Source organism: Geotrypetes seraphini, chromosome 15, assembly GCF_902459505.1.
Source record: "Geotrypetes seraphini chromosome 15, aGeoSer1.1, whole genome shotgun sequence".
Taxonomy (NCBI): domain Eukaryota; kingdom Metazoa; phylum Chordata; class Amphibia; order Gymnophiona; family Dermophiidae; genus Geotrypetes; species Geotrypetes seraphini.
The window spans coordinates 12,285,093-12,304,026 of NC_047098.1; the positions used below are offsets into that span (position 1 = coordinate 12,285,093).

General features: G+C 42.6%; 1 protein-coding gene across 3 annotated transcripts in view; it reads left to right on the forward strand.

Annotated features, from left to right (window-relative positions):
* Window positions 1-18,934, forward strand: part of NOL9 (nucleolar protein 9) — a 34,751-nt gene that overhangs the window by 15,441 nt on the left and 376 nt on the right. For 2 of the 3 annotated variants that reach the window (XM_033921686.1, XM_033921688.1), the window contains 6 exons: window positions 1,604-1,765; window positions 4,934-5,234; window positions 10,283-10,394; window positions 10,986-11,163; window positions 14,636-14,769; window positions 15,201-15,805. In XM_033921686.1, coding sequence (XP_033777577.1) covers window positions 1,604-1,765; window positions 4,934-5,234; window positions 10,283-10,394; window positions 10,986-11,163; window positions 14,636-14,769; window positions 15,201-15,320 — 1,007 coding nt within the window. In that variant the 3' untranslated portion in view covers window positions 15,321-15,805. Of the gene's footprint in view, window positions 1-1,603; window positions 1,766-4,933; window positions 5,235-10,282; window positions 10,395-10,985; window positions 11,164-14,635; window positions 14,770-15,200; window positions 15,806-18,934 lie in introns of those variants that run through there. The other variant, XM_033921687.1, reaches the window with a different exon arrangement.

The following is an 18,934-nucleotide window of genomic DNA, read 5'->3' on the forward strand; positions in this document are numbered from 1 at the left end:
TCCCTCTATTTACCCCACCTACCCAAATTTTTAATTTAGAGGTGCCTCAGCTATAAGCCTTGCCACCAAATACAGGCAAGACATATAGCTTAGAGCAGGGTATACGCGGGTCGCTCGTTGGGGGTACGTGGGCTGTCCGCCGACCGCCTGTCTGCCCGCTTGCTACCCGCTACATTTAATTACAGCCTCACTAGTGCCGCAACTACAGGAAGGGAAGGGCCAGGCACGTGCACCGATTGCATGCTGCCGGCCCACAAGCCTTCCCCCTGACATCATTCTGACATCAGAGAGAAGGTCTGGGCCAGCGGGAAGAGCTACAGGAGCTTATCCTTCAGGTTTCGTTGGCTTTGAGGATGACGCAAAGGACCCCCCCTGCTTGTGGTGGACCCCCTGCTTTGGGGGATCCAGTCGGCATCATGTTCTTTTCCTATGCATTAGGATATTCAGGATGTGATGACTTGTGCAATGGAAGCTGTATCTTTTCGTTTGGCGTGGTCTATGGCTTGGCTTTATCCCATTCTAGATGGGGATAGGGACACCTTTTAAGTCTCCTGTGGTTGATGCGGTGGTCTCGGCTATAGCATGTAGACATACGGTGCTGTTGAAGGTGGTTCGGGCTTGCGGGATAGCGAGTTAGTCTCTTCCTAAGCAGAGTTTTGACATAGCTGCCTTGGTTCTTGTTCTAATCAATATCCAACTTCTCTGTTAGTTGCTGTTCTTCTGGGAGTGATGTTGCTGTCTATAGTTCAGTTACTAGTTTCTTAGTTCTGCTTGGCTATTCGTCAGACTGATTGTACTTGGGACTGCACAGCTTACTCGTACTACAGCCAAAAGTTTGTGTCTCAGTCTCCACCCATCAGTTTCTGTGCCGGTCTGGAGGGACTAAAAGAAAGAAAATTAGCAGGTAAGAACTGAATTTCTCCTTAGCTTTTTAAAGTCCAGTATAGGACAGTTTGGACATGATTCATGTTTCAGAACTCTGCTGTATCAAGGTTTGTCTCCTGTATGCTTCTCTGCCGTCTTTCAGAATTCATCATTTGTGGTGTAAAGAAGATATTTATTTAAACCTGTGATACAATGTTATTTAAAAGAAAACCCAGTGAAAAATTTTATGAGAAGTACTATAGGGAATCCGTGAAGATTCGATGTGTAAATCCCTGGTGACAGTGAAACTATGAGTCACCATTGGGTGGCATTGCTGAGGTCCCAGAAAAAAAATCTGAAACTAATAATAGTAGTTTGTGTGTCTTATGATATCTTTTGCTGTTTTTGAACTAACTCCTGAAAGCTATTATTTATTAGCCAGCATAAGTTGATTTCACTTATAATCATAGGCATAAAAACCTTCTGAAGCAAATGAAACTTATAATACCAGCTCAAAACTTTAATGAAACATTTTTGTAATAAGAAGAAATTTAGATAATTTACTTACCCCTACTTTTACAAAACCATAGTGGTAATAGCTCCTATGCTTTTAGAATTCATATGAGCGTTGGAGCTGTTACTGCGACAGCCGGCACTAAAAACCGTGTTCCGGTTGACAGCATGCATGCCCTTTTAACAATTGGTGAAGTCCATTCTGTGGGTTTTGTTTCATTTTCAGGTCCACCTTTTATGCACCAAAGAGAGCCTCATAAAATGATTTACTATGGGGAAGCCTCATGCGAACATGACTTGGAGAGATACATTGAAACTGTGAAATACATCTTGTGTTTCTGTAAGAGAGATGCTCCTCTTGTGGTTAATACCATGGGATGGGTGAAAGGTAATTGTAATTATTTTATTTTTCAAAGTTAGAAAAAAAGCAGCATCGTCGTAAGTCTGTGGTTATCAAGTGCGGCAATAGAAATTTTTAGTTTTGAAGTATAGATTTAATTAACAAATTACTACTATTTAACCATTTATTTTTTTGATTTAACTTTGTTTTCCTCAGTGATCTATCTAGCTGTTTAAACTTGTCACATCGCTTGCCTCTGTTTTCATTGACAGTATCATTGAGTTGGGGTTAAGTTACCATACAAAGTAGCTGTGCACAGAAAGGTTGGCTGTTAACACAACATAATTTAAAATCCAAACATGGTTGGAAAGGACTGCAACACTGGGATTGGGGTAGTTATTTAAGTCTAATATACAAATACCAAATAGCAGTGAGCAGTGGCTCACTCTGGTGTGACTTGAAATGACCTCACATCACTTTGTCCAACTAGCCATTATCTGCCGGATACTATAAACAAATGTTACAACAAATAACCATTTGGGGCCATTGACAAATTACTGTAATGAATAGATAACCATTTTCTATTGAAAGTATATTTGCAAATGGGGGGAGGAGGGTGGATTATAGTTTACTGTGGGTTTAATCAAAAGAAAAGAATACAGTCAAACCTCGGTTTGCGAGTAACCCGGTTTGCGAATGTTTTGCAAGACAAGCAAAACATTGTCGCAAAACATGGCTCACAAACCGAGTGTTGACTCAATTTGCGAGCAACCCCCCCCCCCCCCAATAACCGGCATCGCTCCCCCCCGCTTACAAAGGCCCCCCCGCTCGAACCGGCACCCCCCGCCCGAACATCTTAAACTTACCCTCCCGTCTGGCACCGGCACGCAGCCCACAGGACGTGCCGGTGCCGCTAGAAGATCTTCCTGCTTCTGCCGGCCTTGAGCATGCATCTGTGCATGCTCAAGGACTTCTAATTCTCCCTCCTCCTCTTCAAAACCCTCATGACAGAAGAGGTAGAAATCGCAAAAGCCTCAAATACCTCAGACTTCTGCTCCTCAGAAACCAATTCAGTCTTTTTGACATGTTTCTAGAGAGCATAGCCACAATACCCCCATCTCAGCCACCTCCCCAACCCATCGGAGGCCAACTTCTCTTATATCATCAATGCTGGACTCTCATTACCACAAACAGCTGGGTCCTGAAAGTCATTCAGGAGGGTTGCTCTCTTCATTTTATCACCATTCCTCCAAACAACCCTCCAAGAGAGTCCTCTTTCACATCTCAACAACCATTCTTCCTTCTTCAGGAAATTGAAGCTCTGCGTCAACTAAATGCCATAGAAGTAGTACCCAATTTCCAGAAAACTCAGGGATTCTACTCAAGGTATTTTCTAATTCCAAAGAAGACGGAAGGTCTTCGTCCCATTCTTGACCTCCAGGCCCTCAACAAATATTTAGCCAAAGAAATGTTTTGCATGTTATCCCTGGGAACCCTTTACCTACATCTAGTATGAAATGATTGGCCCAAATACACATATACATACACCCAGAACACAGTAAGTTTTTTTTTCGTTTTTGTGTGGATCATCAGCATTTCTAGTACAAAGTTCTGCCATTTGGCCTTGCTTCATCTCCAAGAGTATTCACAAAGTGCCTGGTGGTGATAGCAGCAACCCTCTATACCCACGGGTTTCAAGTATTTCTGTATCTGGACAATTGGTTGATTAAAGCTGCATCACCTCACATAGTGCATTCAGCAACTCAAGTGACCATCACTTTCTTCCAGCTTCTTTCCACATGGTTAGTGGCCTGTATTTCCTTCTGCTATGCTCAGGCTGGACTGTAGTTCAAGGGACGAATTACATCAAACAAAGTCCAAGCTATGGCAGCATCAGTGGCTTTTTTTTTTTTTTTTTTTAAGATATTTGCAAAGTAGCTACTTGGTCCTCAATTCACACATTACACATTTACATCTCACTGCTGTCTAGAATCCTATTCCAGACAAGATGGTTGTTTTGGCCAAGCAGTTGTACAGAATTTATTTTCTTCCTAATGGCCAGCTCTCCCCCCATCCCATTCCGTAAGCTAGGGAGTCCCACATGTGTTAATATGCTGCCTGCTTGTCCTAGGATAAAGCACAGTTACTTACCCTAACAGGTGTTATCTGGGGACAGCAGGCAGATATTCTCACAACTCTCCCACCTCCCCTAGTTGGCTTCTTAGCTTGTTTTCGAAACTGAGGAACCGTGAGCTGATGTCAGGTGGGAAGGCACTCACGCATACACAGTGTGGGCAGTCTCGAAGCTTCTTGAGAAATTTAAAGTGACAGCATACTTTTGGCACAGTCTGTACTAGGCTCCATGGATGACATCACCCACATTTGAAAATATCTGCCTGCTGTCCTCTTATAACATCTGTTACAGTAAGTAACGGTGCTTTACGGCCAACAGTTACATGTGAGCAATTCACCAGCCTTTGACATGGCATGAAACGACACTTACACTAGTATTCTATAATGGCAATTCCATGTGGAACTACTATTAGATTTCACACTTAGGCCCTGATTCTTAAACGGCACCTAAAACATAGGTGCCTGTCGACCTTCAGTTAGGCACCGTTTATAGAATCACACCTAAAGTGGACTTAGGCACTTCCGATTTATGTCGGTGTTTTCTTGGCCTAAATACTGGACTAGACACCTACCTAAAAGTCATAAGTGCCTACCACCCAATTAATTTTAATTCCTAAGTATGAACTGCTAATTGTTCATTATTGGTGCCGATTAAGCTTATTAAATAACCCCCCTCCCCCTTTTATTAAGCTGCAGTAGAAGTTTCAACCGCGGCCTGGAGCACTAAATGCTCTAATGCTCATAGAATACTTATGAGAGTCAGAGCATTTAGCATTCCGGGCCATGGTAGAAACCTATTGCGGCTTAGTAAAAGAGGGCCTAAGTTAGGTGCCTAGGTCAGCTGGACATGCTGATCTGGGTGCCTGACTTTAGGCATCTTTTATCAGGGTCTTAAATTTTGGGGCTCCTAAATTTTGGGGCTCTTACTTGAATCTACACTAAACGCGTTTTTTATTCTTGACTAGTGGGTTGTTATTTTTTGTCATCTGAATTATAAGAACCTTACGCTTATAGCTTAGAAAGCAGTCACTAGTTGCACTGATGAATATGTAGCTTTAAGTATCTTTATTTTTATTTTTTAAGGTTTTGGACTGATGCTGTTGATCGATATAATCCGGCTGCTTTCACCCAGTCACATTGTTCAGCTTTCTGTTAAAGACACTGAAGACTTGGTACCGCTCACCCCAGAATATGTTCAGACTGCCACTGGTTTGCATACCAAAGGCAAACTGCAGGTTAAACACAAGAACCTGGGGATGTTGGGAGCAGAGGATCCAGAGCAACAGGAGGAAGAAAAAGAGGATCTTTGTTTTCAGAAGTTTACAGGCCATAAGCTGCTTTGTGTTCAGTGCGACTTTCATGGTGTAGGAGATCCTGGTAGTGTGTAAGTGTTTAAGGCTCCAGCAAAAACTTATCTTTTAATTTAATTTAATTTAATACAGAATTTATATACCGCTAAATCACCACACTGGCTTTGAAGCAGTTCTGTTAGTGCTTTTCTTTTATATTAATGTACTTCTTACAGGTGCATTTCTACTTACATATTTGTGCCTACATTGACTGGTGGGATTAAAGTTGACAAAAACCTGCTGAAAATAGAGTAATATATTGCATTATGGCAGAAAAGACCATCCAGCTCTTCGTCTATGCAGTTATATAGGAACAAGAATAGCTTGGCTGTTTCGAGAATCTCTCCTCTTATCAGGACACTTTGTCATTGTTTTAATTTGCACTGTACCCTCGTGGGCAGATGGACATACAAGAGTCTCCTCCCCTTCAACTTTAGTTTGAAACGGTTTTTATTGATTTTCAAAACCATCACATCAACAATATCAACCCAAAGAGAACAGTACAGAAATATCAAGCCCTAGATCTTATATAACAGCCAAAGTCCACGTCTCATCAATAACCCAACCCCATCCCACCCCCCAGCAATCTTCTCAAGATCGGCAGAACTCTCCACCCACCCACTCATTCATAAGTCATTCAACAAGCAGCTATGACTTCGGGGATGCAAACTATTCAAATATGGCTCCCTCACCCACAAAAACAGTGCTTTCTGCTTGAGAGCCTCGAGCATCTGTAGCTTTCCAACTAGCCAGGGTGTGCACAGCTGCCCTCCACTCCTCTCCTTTAACTTTAATCTGTACTCAGCTTCCCCTCTTCTCATGTGGTCACATGGGTTTCTAATAATTTGAATAGCTCTCAGAACTAATATGTCTATTGCCGGAACATTCAGTCTCCAAAGTCCCCTACGTAGCTTGCTAGACAGATCCAGTAACACTAATGCCTGTTTTCTACTAGGACTTCTAGTTATTGAAAGTCTAGCAGACAGACCCATCTACTTAATTGCCTGTATTTTCACTAGTTCTTCTACCTTATATCATACCCACTTTGCCATTCATTCTGGGAGCTCTGATACTTGTCTTTGAATCATTACCATAGGGCATTTTTAACATTTAACGTGTATGGCTAGGATTTTTCTTCTGCTGTCTATGCAGTGGAGTAAGAGCTTGTGCCTGAGGTCTTGTAATTGGAGCCAAGTGGGTCTTGTGTGCAAGATGAGGCACTGAAGGACTGTGGTCTTAACTGAGAGGTATAATATAAATAGTTGCACTTAAGTCCTTATCAGTCTGAGAGTCTAGGAAGTGAACAATTATGTATGAATCTCTTTGAAAATATTTTTCTCTCTCAATTATTGTTGATTCATCCATCATGCTGACTGAGCTGGGCAGGATGAGATAATTTTTCTCCTTTGATTCTTGTCTGTTGTGCACCTGGATTTCATTTACATTTTGTTTTCTTTAAAGCAGCATTTCAACATTGCTTCTTCCTACCCCTCTGTTACAGTGGAAAAATGAACCAATTTACTGGCATCCAGAAAGGGAAATAGTATAAAGCTCAGCCCAGTCCTCGGGACTCATCTAGTCCCATTGTGTTCTCAAAATATCTACAATGATTATGCATGGATAGATTTGCATACACTGCCTCAAGTACATTCAAATCTAACTTGGGCATATTCATTTTGGTTATCATGAAAACCTGATAGGACTTGGTGAGCCCCAAGGATTGAGTTGGGAATGGCTGGTATAACTGCTTTAAAGTCAGTCAAATGGCTTTAGCATGGGCTTACCACCTCCCTGCATTTCCTGCTGGTGATTTGTGTACAGCTCTAGAAGCAACATTCCATTCCAGACCAACACAGAACGGATGGGATTATGTTCCTCTGCCAGCAGGTGGAGACTGAGAAATAATGACTTTCAGCAGTACTACAAGTGGGTTGTGCAGTCCCATCTACAATCAGTTTGTTCTCAGGTGGAGGTGGTAAACCGTTGTTGCCTTTCCTTTCGTCTTTTCATGTCAACCAGTCTGCTGTTCTTCTGGTCTTGGGTAGTTGGGAAGGCTCTTTGGAGTAGAGACAGTTTGCAAATTGGATGTCCGTACGGTCCTTTGCTCTTATGTTCAGTGGACCCAGGAGTTCCATCAGATGGATTGTCTTTTTGTCCTCTTAGTGGGCCCTTGTAAAGGGGGCGGTGCTTCCAAGGGTATGATTGCACGCTGGATCAAGGATGCGCGCTGAATCAAGGAGGCTGTCGCTTGGCATACCTTCTTCAAAAGAAACCTGTTCTGCATTTTTTCAAAGCTCATTCCACTCAGGGTCAGGCAGCCTCTTGGGCTGAGAGTTCTCTTGTGCCTCTGGTGGATATTTGTAAAGTTGCGGTTTGGTCTTCTAGCCATTCTTTTGTTCGCCACTACCGTGTGGATGTTCAGGCACATTGGGATGTGGTATTTGGTGATTGTGTGCTGGTGATGGCTCTTCAGGGGTCCCACCCATGATGGGTACTGCTTTGGTATGTTCCATCTGTTCTGTGCCGGTCTGGAGGGACGCTAAAGAAGGAGAAATTAGGTTCTTACCTGCTAATTTTCTTTCTTCTAGTCCCTCCAGACCAGCACAGACCCCATCCTTTTGTTTTATTCGGTCTTTTTCACAGAGCAAGGTTTTTTCTGTGGTATTGTTTTGTCTTGGTTGTTGGGGAGTATAATAAGAGCAGTGACATTTGGTTTGTCTGGTTTAGGTGGCAAACTGGGGATGTTTTGGGAAGGTTTTTGTTCTAATCAGTATCCAACAGTCTTTCCTGGTCCGATCCAGACATTTCCTTTGTTTTCTTCATGTGAGCATGAAGTCGGTATGTTTCTTGTTCAGCCTAGTTAGTTTTCTGCTTGGCTATTCGTCAGACTTTAGATGGTACTACACAGTCCACTTGTACTACTGCCAGAAGTCATGTCTGTCTCCACCTGATGGCAGAGGAACGTAAACCCATCCGTTCTATGATGGAGGGACTAAAAGAAAGAAAATTAGCAGGTAAGAACCTAATTTCTTCTTGGCTGGCTTGGGCACCAAACTACTTCCCTGTATATTAGTGACTTTTTAAAGAATCTTTTTAGAAATACAGTATTCATTAGGTTAAACAAGTGGCTACTGTATCTAGTATCAAAAAGAAAAATAGAAAAGATGTTTGCTGACATCTTAAGTACAAATTTGAATTGAAAGTGTTACTCTTGTTTATAAAAACACTTGGCTGTGTATGTTGGAAACACAGCTTGTGTAATTTATTTATTTAATTCATTTTCTATCCTCCCCAAAGAGCTCAGAACCAGTTACAGGTTAACATACATAATATACAGCTGGGTTACAATTTGCTGTAGTTATAGTACAAGTTTTTTGGGGAAGGTTTTGGTACAAGTTTTTATCCTAACTTGACATACCAAGGATCTTCAATTGTGGAGACCGAATGGATCATTTTGGGTTTTATCCCAGGACAAGCAGGCAGCATATTCTCAACATGTGGGTGACGTCACCGATGGAGCCCCCTAGTGGACATTTTCGCAAGCAGACTTGCTCGAAGACCTTCAGGCTTGCAATTGGCCCGCGCATGCGCGCGTGCCCCTCCCGCCCTGCCTAGAGCATGCGTCTCCTCAGTTCAGTGTTTTCCGTGGAGCCAGAAGCACTGCTCCCTTACTTCACGCGTTCTCTTTGTCCCTCTTGCACCGCGGCTTATTTGGTTTGTTTCCTTTGAGTCGCTGTGCTCGCGTCTTTTATTTTCTTTATTTTCATGAAAGGACTTTTCCACGTTCATCCGCCCCTCAGACCTCCTCCGGTGGTTTGGGATCTTAACGTGGTCCTTGCCCAATTGATGAAACCACCGTTCGAGCCGCTAGCGCGGGCTCATTTAAAGTATCTTACTTGGAAGGTTGTGTTTCTTATTGCTCTCACTTCTGCCTGTCGGGTCAGTGAGCTTCAAGCCTTGGTAGCGGACCCACCTTTCACTGTCTTCCATCACGATAAGGTGGTCTTCTGTACCCATCCTAAGTTCTTGCCTAAGATTGTTTCTGATTTTCACATCAACCAATCCATCATTCTTCCTGTGTTTTTTCCGAAGCCCCATTCTCACCCTGGTGAAGTGGCTCTGCATTCTTTTGATTGTAAGCGTGCGCTGGCCTTCTATTTGAAGCGCACCGCTCCTCATCGTTCTGTTCCCCAGCTGTTCCTCTCTTTTGATCCTAATCGCTTGGGTCGCTCGGTTTCTAAGCGGACCATTTCTAACTGGTTGGCCGCTTGTATCTCTTTCTGTTACGCTCAGGCTGGTCTCTCCCTGATGGGTTGAGTCACAGGCCACAAGGTCCGAGCGATGGCGTCTGTTGCTTTCCTCCGCTCCACTCCCATTGAGGAAATTTGTAAGGCTGCCACTTGGTCCTCGGTTCATATGTTCACCTCACATTACTGTCTGGATGCTTTCTCCAGGCGTGATGGCCATTTCGGCCAATCTGTTTTGCAAAATCTTTTCTCTTGAATTTGCCAACTCTCCCTCCATCCCCTTTTTAGTAAGCTTGGAGGTCTCCCACATGTTGAGAATATGCTGCCTGCTTGTCCTGGGATAAAGCACAGTTACTTACCATAACATGTGTTATCCAGGGACAGCAGGCAGATATTCTCGCAACCCACCCACCTCCCCATGGTTGGCTTCTTTGCTTGCTATCTGAACTGAGGACATGCTGAGGAGACGCATGCCCTAGGCAGGGCGGGAGGGGCATGCGCGGGCCAATCGCAAGCCTGAAGGTCTTCGAGCAAGTCTGCTTGCGAAAACGTCCGCTAAGGGGCTCCGTCGGTGACGTCACCAACATGTTGAGAATATCTGCCTGCTGTCCCTGGATAACACCTGTTACGGTAAGTAACCGTGCTTTATCTGCTATCATTCACTTTGGTATTTTATTAGAGAATAGTCATAGAATGAACATTGCTACAAAATATCTGGACTCCCACTGGTCAGGGTTCAGAGAGTCTTCTCTAAACATGCCCTTGCTGTTTCTTTGTGATTATCTGGAGCCGTTTGAACCTTTTTTTTTTTGCCTGTTACTGTTCTTTCTTTCCAGGCGCTGTCATAGCAACATTCTGAGAGATTTGGCAATTTTGGGTTATCTTAGTAAGATGCAGCCTGTGGAACTGGATCAGTTAGTGCCTGTAAACAGTTTGATACCCTACCAGGTGAGGGGGAGAGGGGAAATAGCCTATTTGTTTGACCTGGACATAGGTAGCACTTGATAGTTCAGACAATTAGAGGCAAAAGAGCTCTTTGCCATTGCATGCACAAGACATTTACAGTTTTATTACCTTCTGATTTTCTTGTTGTGGTAGATTTTTTTTTTTTTGAGTCATTGTTTTTGAGTGGCTGCCAGGTAACAATATAGTTAGGAGCCTTTTCAGTCTAGTATCCAGCTTAATCTTCTTTTCTATAGTGATGAATTTACATTCCATGCTTCCTGCTGTGTCTTCCCAGACCCTATTATACCTGCTGAATTATGAAAACCCCTCATGCTGTTCACACTTAATAAGGGTTGGTTCCCCAGAATTATTGTTAAAAATACCGTATTCTTCTATATATTTCCTTGATCATCTTTAATTCAGGATAAGTAGCTGTACAAGTCAACTTTCAGATTAATTTTGTAAGTTACTGTTCTAGTTAAAACAAAACAAGCCAAAATCTTTTTGTTTGATAAATCAAGTGACTAATGGTTTCTGCTTTTGAAGAAAGCAGTGAAAACAGCAGACTGATGGTTTGTGGTTTATTTTTCATAGGTACCTTTTCATGCAGTTGCACTATGGACCATTCACTCAGATGTTGCTCCCGCTCACATCATGTACACAATGAATGCCAGCTGGGTGGGTCTCTGCAGGGTACTAGAGGACTTCAAGCATCATTCGGAGGGACCAATTTTACTTACACAGACACCAATCTGTGATTGTTTGGGATTTGGTGAGTCTGAACCACTTCTAGTTTAAAGCCAGTTCCACTGTTGTAATATAAGAAATGAGCAGCCATATAATTCCTTATAGTCTCAAGAAATACATGGTACGCAGAAAAGGTTTGTGCAGGGTTTATTCAATATTGCCAAGGAAAACAGGTGATTTGGTGTAGGTATACTCTACACCTCTGCTATATGAAGAATTCTTATAGAGCTTTAGGGCCAGATTTAAGAAATGGATAAAAGTACCAAAACCATCAAAGTCTGTTTCTTTGTACAGTTTTGAAATACAGTATTATCTAGAACAGTGGTTCCCAACCCTATCCTGGAGGACTACCAGCCAGTCAGGTTTTCAGGATAGCCCTAATGAATATGTATGTGGCAGATTTGCTTACTTGTCACCTCCATTATATGCAAGAACATAAGAATTGCCGCTGCTGGGTCAGACCAGTGGTCCATCGTGCCCTGCAGTTCACTCACGCGGCGGCCCTTAGGTCAAAGACCAGTGCCCTAACTGAGACTAGCCTTACCTGCGTACATTCCGGTTCAGCAGGAACTTGTCTAACTTTGTCTTGAATCCCTGAAGGGTGTTTTCCCCTGTAACAGCCTCCGGAAGAGCGTTCCAGTTTTCTACCACTCTGGGTGAAGAAGAACTTCCTTACGTTTGTACAGAATCTATCCCCTTTTAACTTTAGAGAGTTCCCTCTTGTTCTCACTTCCTTGGAGAGGGTGAACAACCTGTCTTTATCTACTAAGTCTATTCTCTTCAGTATCTTGAATGTGTCTATCATGTCCTCTCTCAGTCTCCTCTTTTCGAGGGAGAAGAGTCCCAGTTTCTCTAATCTCTCGCTGTACGGCAACTCCTCCAACCTCTTCACCATTTTAGTTGCTCTTCTCTGGACCCTTTCTAGTAGAACCATGTCCTTCTTCATGTACGGTGACTAGTGCTGGATGCAGTATTCCAGGTGAGGGCGTACCATGCACATTAGGGCTATTTCAAAAACCCAACTGGCTGGTGGTCCTCCAGGACAGGGTTGGGAACCAGTGATCTAGAATTCTTGCAGATTGATTAAAAAGAAGTCACTTTATTCTGAAAAATCTTTAAACATTTTATGAAAACAGAGCCTAGCTGTAAAATAATGAATAGAAACCATAAAATCTTATTTTTCTGTGAAGATGATTAACAGTACAGTTAATCTGAATTCACGGTGGATGTGTTCCAGGTATAGGCGCAAATATGGAAAAACCGTGAATAACTTTTCAATATGTTATTCGCGGTTTTGGGGGAAATTACATCATTATCTCATCGCTTTGAAAATATGACAAAGCGATCAATCAAAAATTTAATAAACTTGATTATTGCTATTGAAACAGTTAAGCAATTCTGCTTTTTCTTTATCAGCTTCTAAATATTCCTCCCCTTCACCTTTGAGTCTCAAAATGCCACTTTTGCACTTTTTCCTATCTCTAATATATCTTTAAAAAAAAGTCTTGTTTTCCCGTGTCAGATATTTTTTCTTCCATTTGCATCTTTGCTTTCCTGACTACATGACCAGCCTCTCTTAACTTTTCCAGCTATTTCTGCCTGTCCTCCTCTTTCTGCGATGTTTTGTAGTTTACCTGGGGCAATGGTGGGTTAAGTGACTTGCCCAGAGTCTCGCAAGGAGCTGCAATGGAAATTGAACCCAGGTTTTCAGGCCACTGTACTAACCATTAGCTGCATCTCCATTCACCATGTAAAGCCATAAACGTTCTTTTGCAAACAGTCCATGTGTACAGCTGGACCATAACCCACATAAAAAAGAGATTTTTCAAGTTTGATTGTGCAGAAGGCTTCCCCTTCTATAAAAGCAAAAGATACATTTTTGACATTCAAGACGCAATTAAAGGCATATTATTTTTCTCTGGCATTCTGCTCATAGTTCTTTAGATTTCTCTACTTCATTATCTCTGCACAGACAGCTCACTCTTGAGACTTTAAGACACAGCCTCAGGCATACTACTTCTTTTCTCTGGCATTCTGCTTATACGCAGTAGGCGCAGGCAGCAATCGTAAATGATTATATTTTTGGTCTTTCCTTATACAGTGGTACCTTGGTTTACGAGCATAATTCGTTCCAGAAGCATGCTCGTAAACCAAAATACTCGTATATCAAAGCGAGTTTCCCTATAGGAACTAAGGGAAACTCGCTTGATTCGTTCCCACCCACCCCCATCCCCCGAGGCCAGTGGCGTTGCTCTACCCCCCCCCAAGAACCGGCATTGCTCCCCCCGCTCATGAAGGCCCCCCCTGCGTGATCCGCCATCCCCTCCCCACTCGTTCCCCCCCCCCCCGGTGATCCGGCACCCTCCCCTCCCCCCCCCCCCCGTGATCCGGCACCTTCTGCTCACGTCGCAATCCCTCCCCGCCGCGATCCGGCATCAAAAAGGCTGCCACCCACCCGATCACATTTCTTACCCCACATTTGGCATCGGCACCAACGCACAGGACATGCCAGTGCCTGAAGATCTGCCTCCTTCTGCACTGTGGAGAGATCGGGAACACGAAGGCCTTGAGCATGCGCAGATGCTCAAGGCCCAGCGCAGAAGGAGGCAGATCTTCGGGCACCGGCATGTCCTGTGCGTTGGTGCCAGTGCTGGTGCCAAATGTGGGGTAAGAAATGTGATCGTGTAGGTGGGTGGCTGCCTTTTTGATGCCGGATTGCGGTGGGAAGGGGGTGCAACGCGAGCGGAGGGTGCCGGATCGCAGGGGGGAGGGTGCTGGATCACGGGGGGGGGGGCCGCTCATAAATCAAGGCACGCTTGGTTTCCGAGGTGCCGATTTTGCAAATGTTTTGCTCGTCTTGCAAAACACTCGGAAACCGGTGCACTCGCAAACCGAGGTACCTATGTATGTTCTCACCCTGTCCCTATTCCACTACTCAAATGTAACTCACCCTACTTTCCTTTCCTAATGTTTCAAGACATATCTGTCCAGTTGGTATATCGTTTATTTGTTTGTGTTAGTTCCCCTCCACCTTCCTTTTTTTATTGTAAACCCCTTAGATTTTAACCTTTGTTTTATATTTGTGGTATATCAAATAAATTGAACTTGAACTATTTAAAATCTTGAATACATTTTAAAAAAGTTATTTTGAGGAAAGTTTTTGATGGGTATAAAACATGGAAAAGACATTCAAAAATTGTTCTGGCCACTCTGGAGAAGTGGAAGAATAACCTTGATAAAATCACCAATGCTTTTCAGTATTTTGATATGTGTGCAGGCTGAATATTCTGAAGGAATGAGCTTGCTTTTGCATTCTCCAAAGAGAAACGGAGAACATGACAGAAGACAAAGACCATGTGGCCCATTCAGCCTGCCCATCTGTACTTCTGCAGGAAGTTTCCTTTTGAAAAAAAGATTTGCAGTTGTCCTTAAGCTTTTTTCACCTTTCTGTGGTTTCTTTATTAGGATGTTTCCTGAACTTTGACTATGTTTTCCAGGAATTGTTAGAGGGATTGATATGGAAAAAAAGATGTACCACATACTGACTCCAGTACCACCAGAAAAGCTGAGACTGGTTAATTGCTTACTGATAGGGAGTATTGGCATTCCACACAGTATCTTAAAAAACCAGGTAAGAAAAACATTTTTTTCCCTTATTGTCGATGCTGGACCCAAGTAGAGATATTCATTACCTTTTTTCCACCATCTTTCCTTTTGAGGCTTTTTTTTTTTTTCTATAACTAAAGGCTCCTTTTACGAAGCTGCGTTAGCGGTTTAACGCGCGTACTAGCGCGTGCTAATTTGCCGGCTGCGCTAGCCACTACCGCCTCCTCTTGAGCAGGCGGTAGTTTTTCAGCTAGCGCTGGGGTTAGCGCGTGATAAAACGTCACCGTGCGATAAAGCCGCTAACGCGGCTTCGTAAAAGAAGCCCTAAATCTGTTATGTACCAATTTTTTGCATGTTTGTTTGCCTTTTTTTTTGTATTGCTCATGTTAAAATAGTCAAGGCCAATCTTTAATTCACTTTTTAAATACTTTTCCCCCCTTCCTTGGTGCATTCAAGCATGGGATTAAAGGAGAAATACCGTATGTCACCTCTACCTACAACTTTGATATTTCGGGAGCTGGAAAGATTAAAATGAACAAGCAGCTGAAGAGGAGAGAGCACCATAAGCTGTACTGATTCATTTCAACGTTTCTTTCTGAGGAAGTGGGAAAATTCTATTCCATTTTCCCAGAATGTGTTCTGTTTTCTCTTCTCTCTCTCCAGAAGAATGGAATATTGAAAAGGACTAATGGTTTTTCTTTATTGACTTTAACATACACATATATACCACATACAATATCAAATTTGTGAAGCTAGGTGCCATAGTACACAGACTGATCGAAATGACTTGTCTTGGCAGCCATTTATAAAATGTTTGACCAGTGTCCACATTGTCAGGGTTCCTGTTTCTCTGTTGCATTTTTCTGCGGCCACTGCTTCAAACTTTATACATGGTGCAGACAGTTTTCCGCTGTATAACAAAAGCCAACACAGTATTGTCTTTCCAGTGTTGGAAAATAAACTTTTGTTTTCTTAAAAAAAAAAGTCATACAAAAGATTGAATTAGCATAAACATAAATTGTTTCGCCTATTAGTGCTGCTGCTGACAAGTTTTCATTTTTCATGCTAATTTAACCTTTTTGTAAGTTTAACATTTGTTTGAAATATGTAAGTATAATTCTTTGTCCAGAGCATGAAGAACTGAAATCTTCTGAATGCTGGAACATTTTTTTTATCTGATTTTTTTTTTAATATTGTTGATGAATAAATTTTCTGTTTTTAATCCAAGACTATTCTCGTGTGTGTTCAGTATCCTCATGAGAGGTTATTATGATGAACAGCAAGAGGGCATATTAGGTTTATCCTCTGAGTCATGTGTCCATGCTGACTAGGAATTTTTGTTAGCTAAATGGGCCACAATTAGCCTTCAGACTGATGGCCTCTGCCACATGGTATATTTCTAATGACAGATCTTTAGTCCGCTCTTAAAAATCAATGCTTGACATATCCAATAACATTCCATAACCTTTTTATAGGGCCATCAGAGGTGAGATTCTCAAGGAAAGAGCGATGAGAATACTGTTTCACCAGACATTCATCAGTCCAGTTTTCAATGTATATCATTTAAGTCTTCTCTGTGAAACTTCAGTCTGTCCATTCTGCTCTGTGGCAGTACCACAGACCCTACTTAGGGGCCTGTTTACTAAAGTGCAGTAAAGTTGTGCACTTACTGTGCTCTAATAGCAAAAATTAACAGGTAGAGTCATCTTCCACAAAACTGTGCTCCTAAGTCTTGACCATCACTTTATTTTATGTGCTGAACAAATGATATTCTGCTTTACTTGGTGTCCATTTCCTACCAGGTAACCGAATCCCTTTTTAGACTGTCCTCCAAATCCTGAGTGGAGTAGAATTGGGTACAAGTGGATTGATTTTTCACTCCGTCAAAAATTACAAAAGACTAGGGGGACACTTGATGAAGTTACAGGGGAATACTTTTAAAACCAATAGGAGGAAATTTTTTTTTTTTCACTCAGAATAGTTAAGCTCTGGAACGCATTGCCAGAGGATATGGTAAGAGCGGATAGCGTAGCTGGTTTTAAGAAAGGTTTGGACAAATTCCTGGAGGAAAAGTCCATAGTTTGTTATTGAGAAAGACATGGGGGAAGCCACTGCTTGCCCTGGATCGGTAGCATGGAATATTGCTACTCCTTGGGATTTGACCAGGTACTAGTGACCTTGATTGGCCATCATGAGAACGGGCTACTGGGCTTGATGGACCATTGATGGACCGTCTCGTCTTCTGTTCCACTTTTACATGCCGAATGAGTGATATGTTATTTTCCTGCCTATAGATTGACATTCTTTTCCTTCTCTGTCAAATCTGTTTCTTAGTTTGTAAACCGCTTAGACCTGTCCAGTACAGAATTTGCGGTATAACAAAAATAAATGTAAATGGTAAGTGTAGTGGGGGTTGCTCAGTATGTTTCCTGTAGTAACCCCGCATTGTTTTGCAGTTAGCTTGGATGCATTTAACCGCCTCCTTATAAGAACAAAAGTGCTGCCATACTGGGACAGATGAAGCTCAGTACCCTATTTCCAACAGTAGCAAATCAAGGTCAAGATCCCAAAGAATAAAACAGTACCTGCCCTAAATATTTATATAGTTAATATGCAAATTTTAAGAATTCCCCTGACCCACCTAAGAACATAAGTTGCCATACTGGGACAGACCAAAGATCCATCAAACCCAGTATCCTATTTCCAGCCGTGGCCAAGCTAGGTCACAAGTGCTTGGCAAGATGTCAAAGGAGTACACTCCTCCCTCCTCATTTGCGGTTTCGGCACCCGAGGTTTTGACTATTCGTGTTTTTTTGTGTTGGGATCCCCCACACACACACCTAATGAATCGACCTTACCTGGTGCTATGGTGGTGGTGCGGGGCGGGAGCGATCTTCCTACACTCCTGCCCTGTGCATAGCTGACATAATAAAATGGCTGCTGTGGGTTCCCATGGTCTCACAAGAAATCTGCCTCTGTATTCTTTCACGAAAACTTGATGATATCAAGTGGCTAGGACTTGAGCAGGAATTGATGGCACCTAACAATTTCCAAGTCCATCTTAATTTGATAATGGCTCCTATGACCACGCCCCTTTTTGGATTACATGCTATGAGATTTTCTTTATCGAATACTGTATAGCAAGATGTGTGCACATATTCAAATTGGTTCCAATTAGCGCCCGGTTATTGGCACTATGGCTCGGCCAATTTAGTTGAGTAAACATCTTGAATCGGTGTCCAATTTCTATGAGGCGCCTAAATCATCTGGTAAGTGCCTAAGTCAACAGGCATGATTCTCTAAATAGTAGGCGCCTATTCCTAGGTACCTACCACCAAGTAGGTGAACTTATGGGCAAATCGGGGGTGTTTCTGAAAGGTGTTGGCTAGGTGTCCTTTGGTGCCAGTAGGTGCCTACATTAGACATCTATTTAGTCCAAGAAAACCTTGACTTAAATAATGGCGCCTAAGCACAGTTTAGGCATCACTAGGCAATATTCTGTTTTATGCTTATATCTGTAGGGATGCTGGTCTGATAGTTCTGAACCAGGGCAAGGTCAACACACTGATCTATGGCCCTGGGTAAGGATCTGAGGCCCTGTGAAGGAATTATGAATCATTCCTCATTCCCTCTCTTCCCCTTATATGCCACGTAGCCATTCTTAAGCAAAGGAACATATTAGCACCTTGTGTGTTTACTGTGTTCCATTCCTACATATATCTATGTTTGTTGATTAAAGACTTGGCATCTTGTACACCATTCCTGCAGTTCTCCCTTTTGTTCATTGTTCGACACATCACTGCAGTTCCGTTAGATTTTTTGCTCGTTTGCCTTGCACTGTATTGTGCATATGGATTGAGGGGGTTGGGCAACCGTGATCCTCTGCGGTCACAGCCCAATTTTTTTTGAAGATTTCCACAATGAATATGCATGAGATTGATTTGCATGTAGCACTTCCATTGCAGACAAATAGATCTCATGCATATTTATTGTGGAAATCTTGAAAACCTGGGTGGGTTGTGGTCCTCGAGGACGGTGGTTGCCCATTATATGCTGTAGATCCCCCCCCCCTCCCCCAAAACAATTCTGTGGTTAAATTTTTTCTTTAATGTCTTTGGAAAGGTTGATTATAGCTAAACTACAGGGTTTGTTACTTATAAAAATATTACTTCATCTGCCTCAGACTGGTT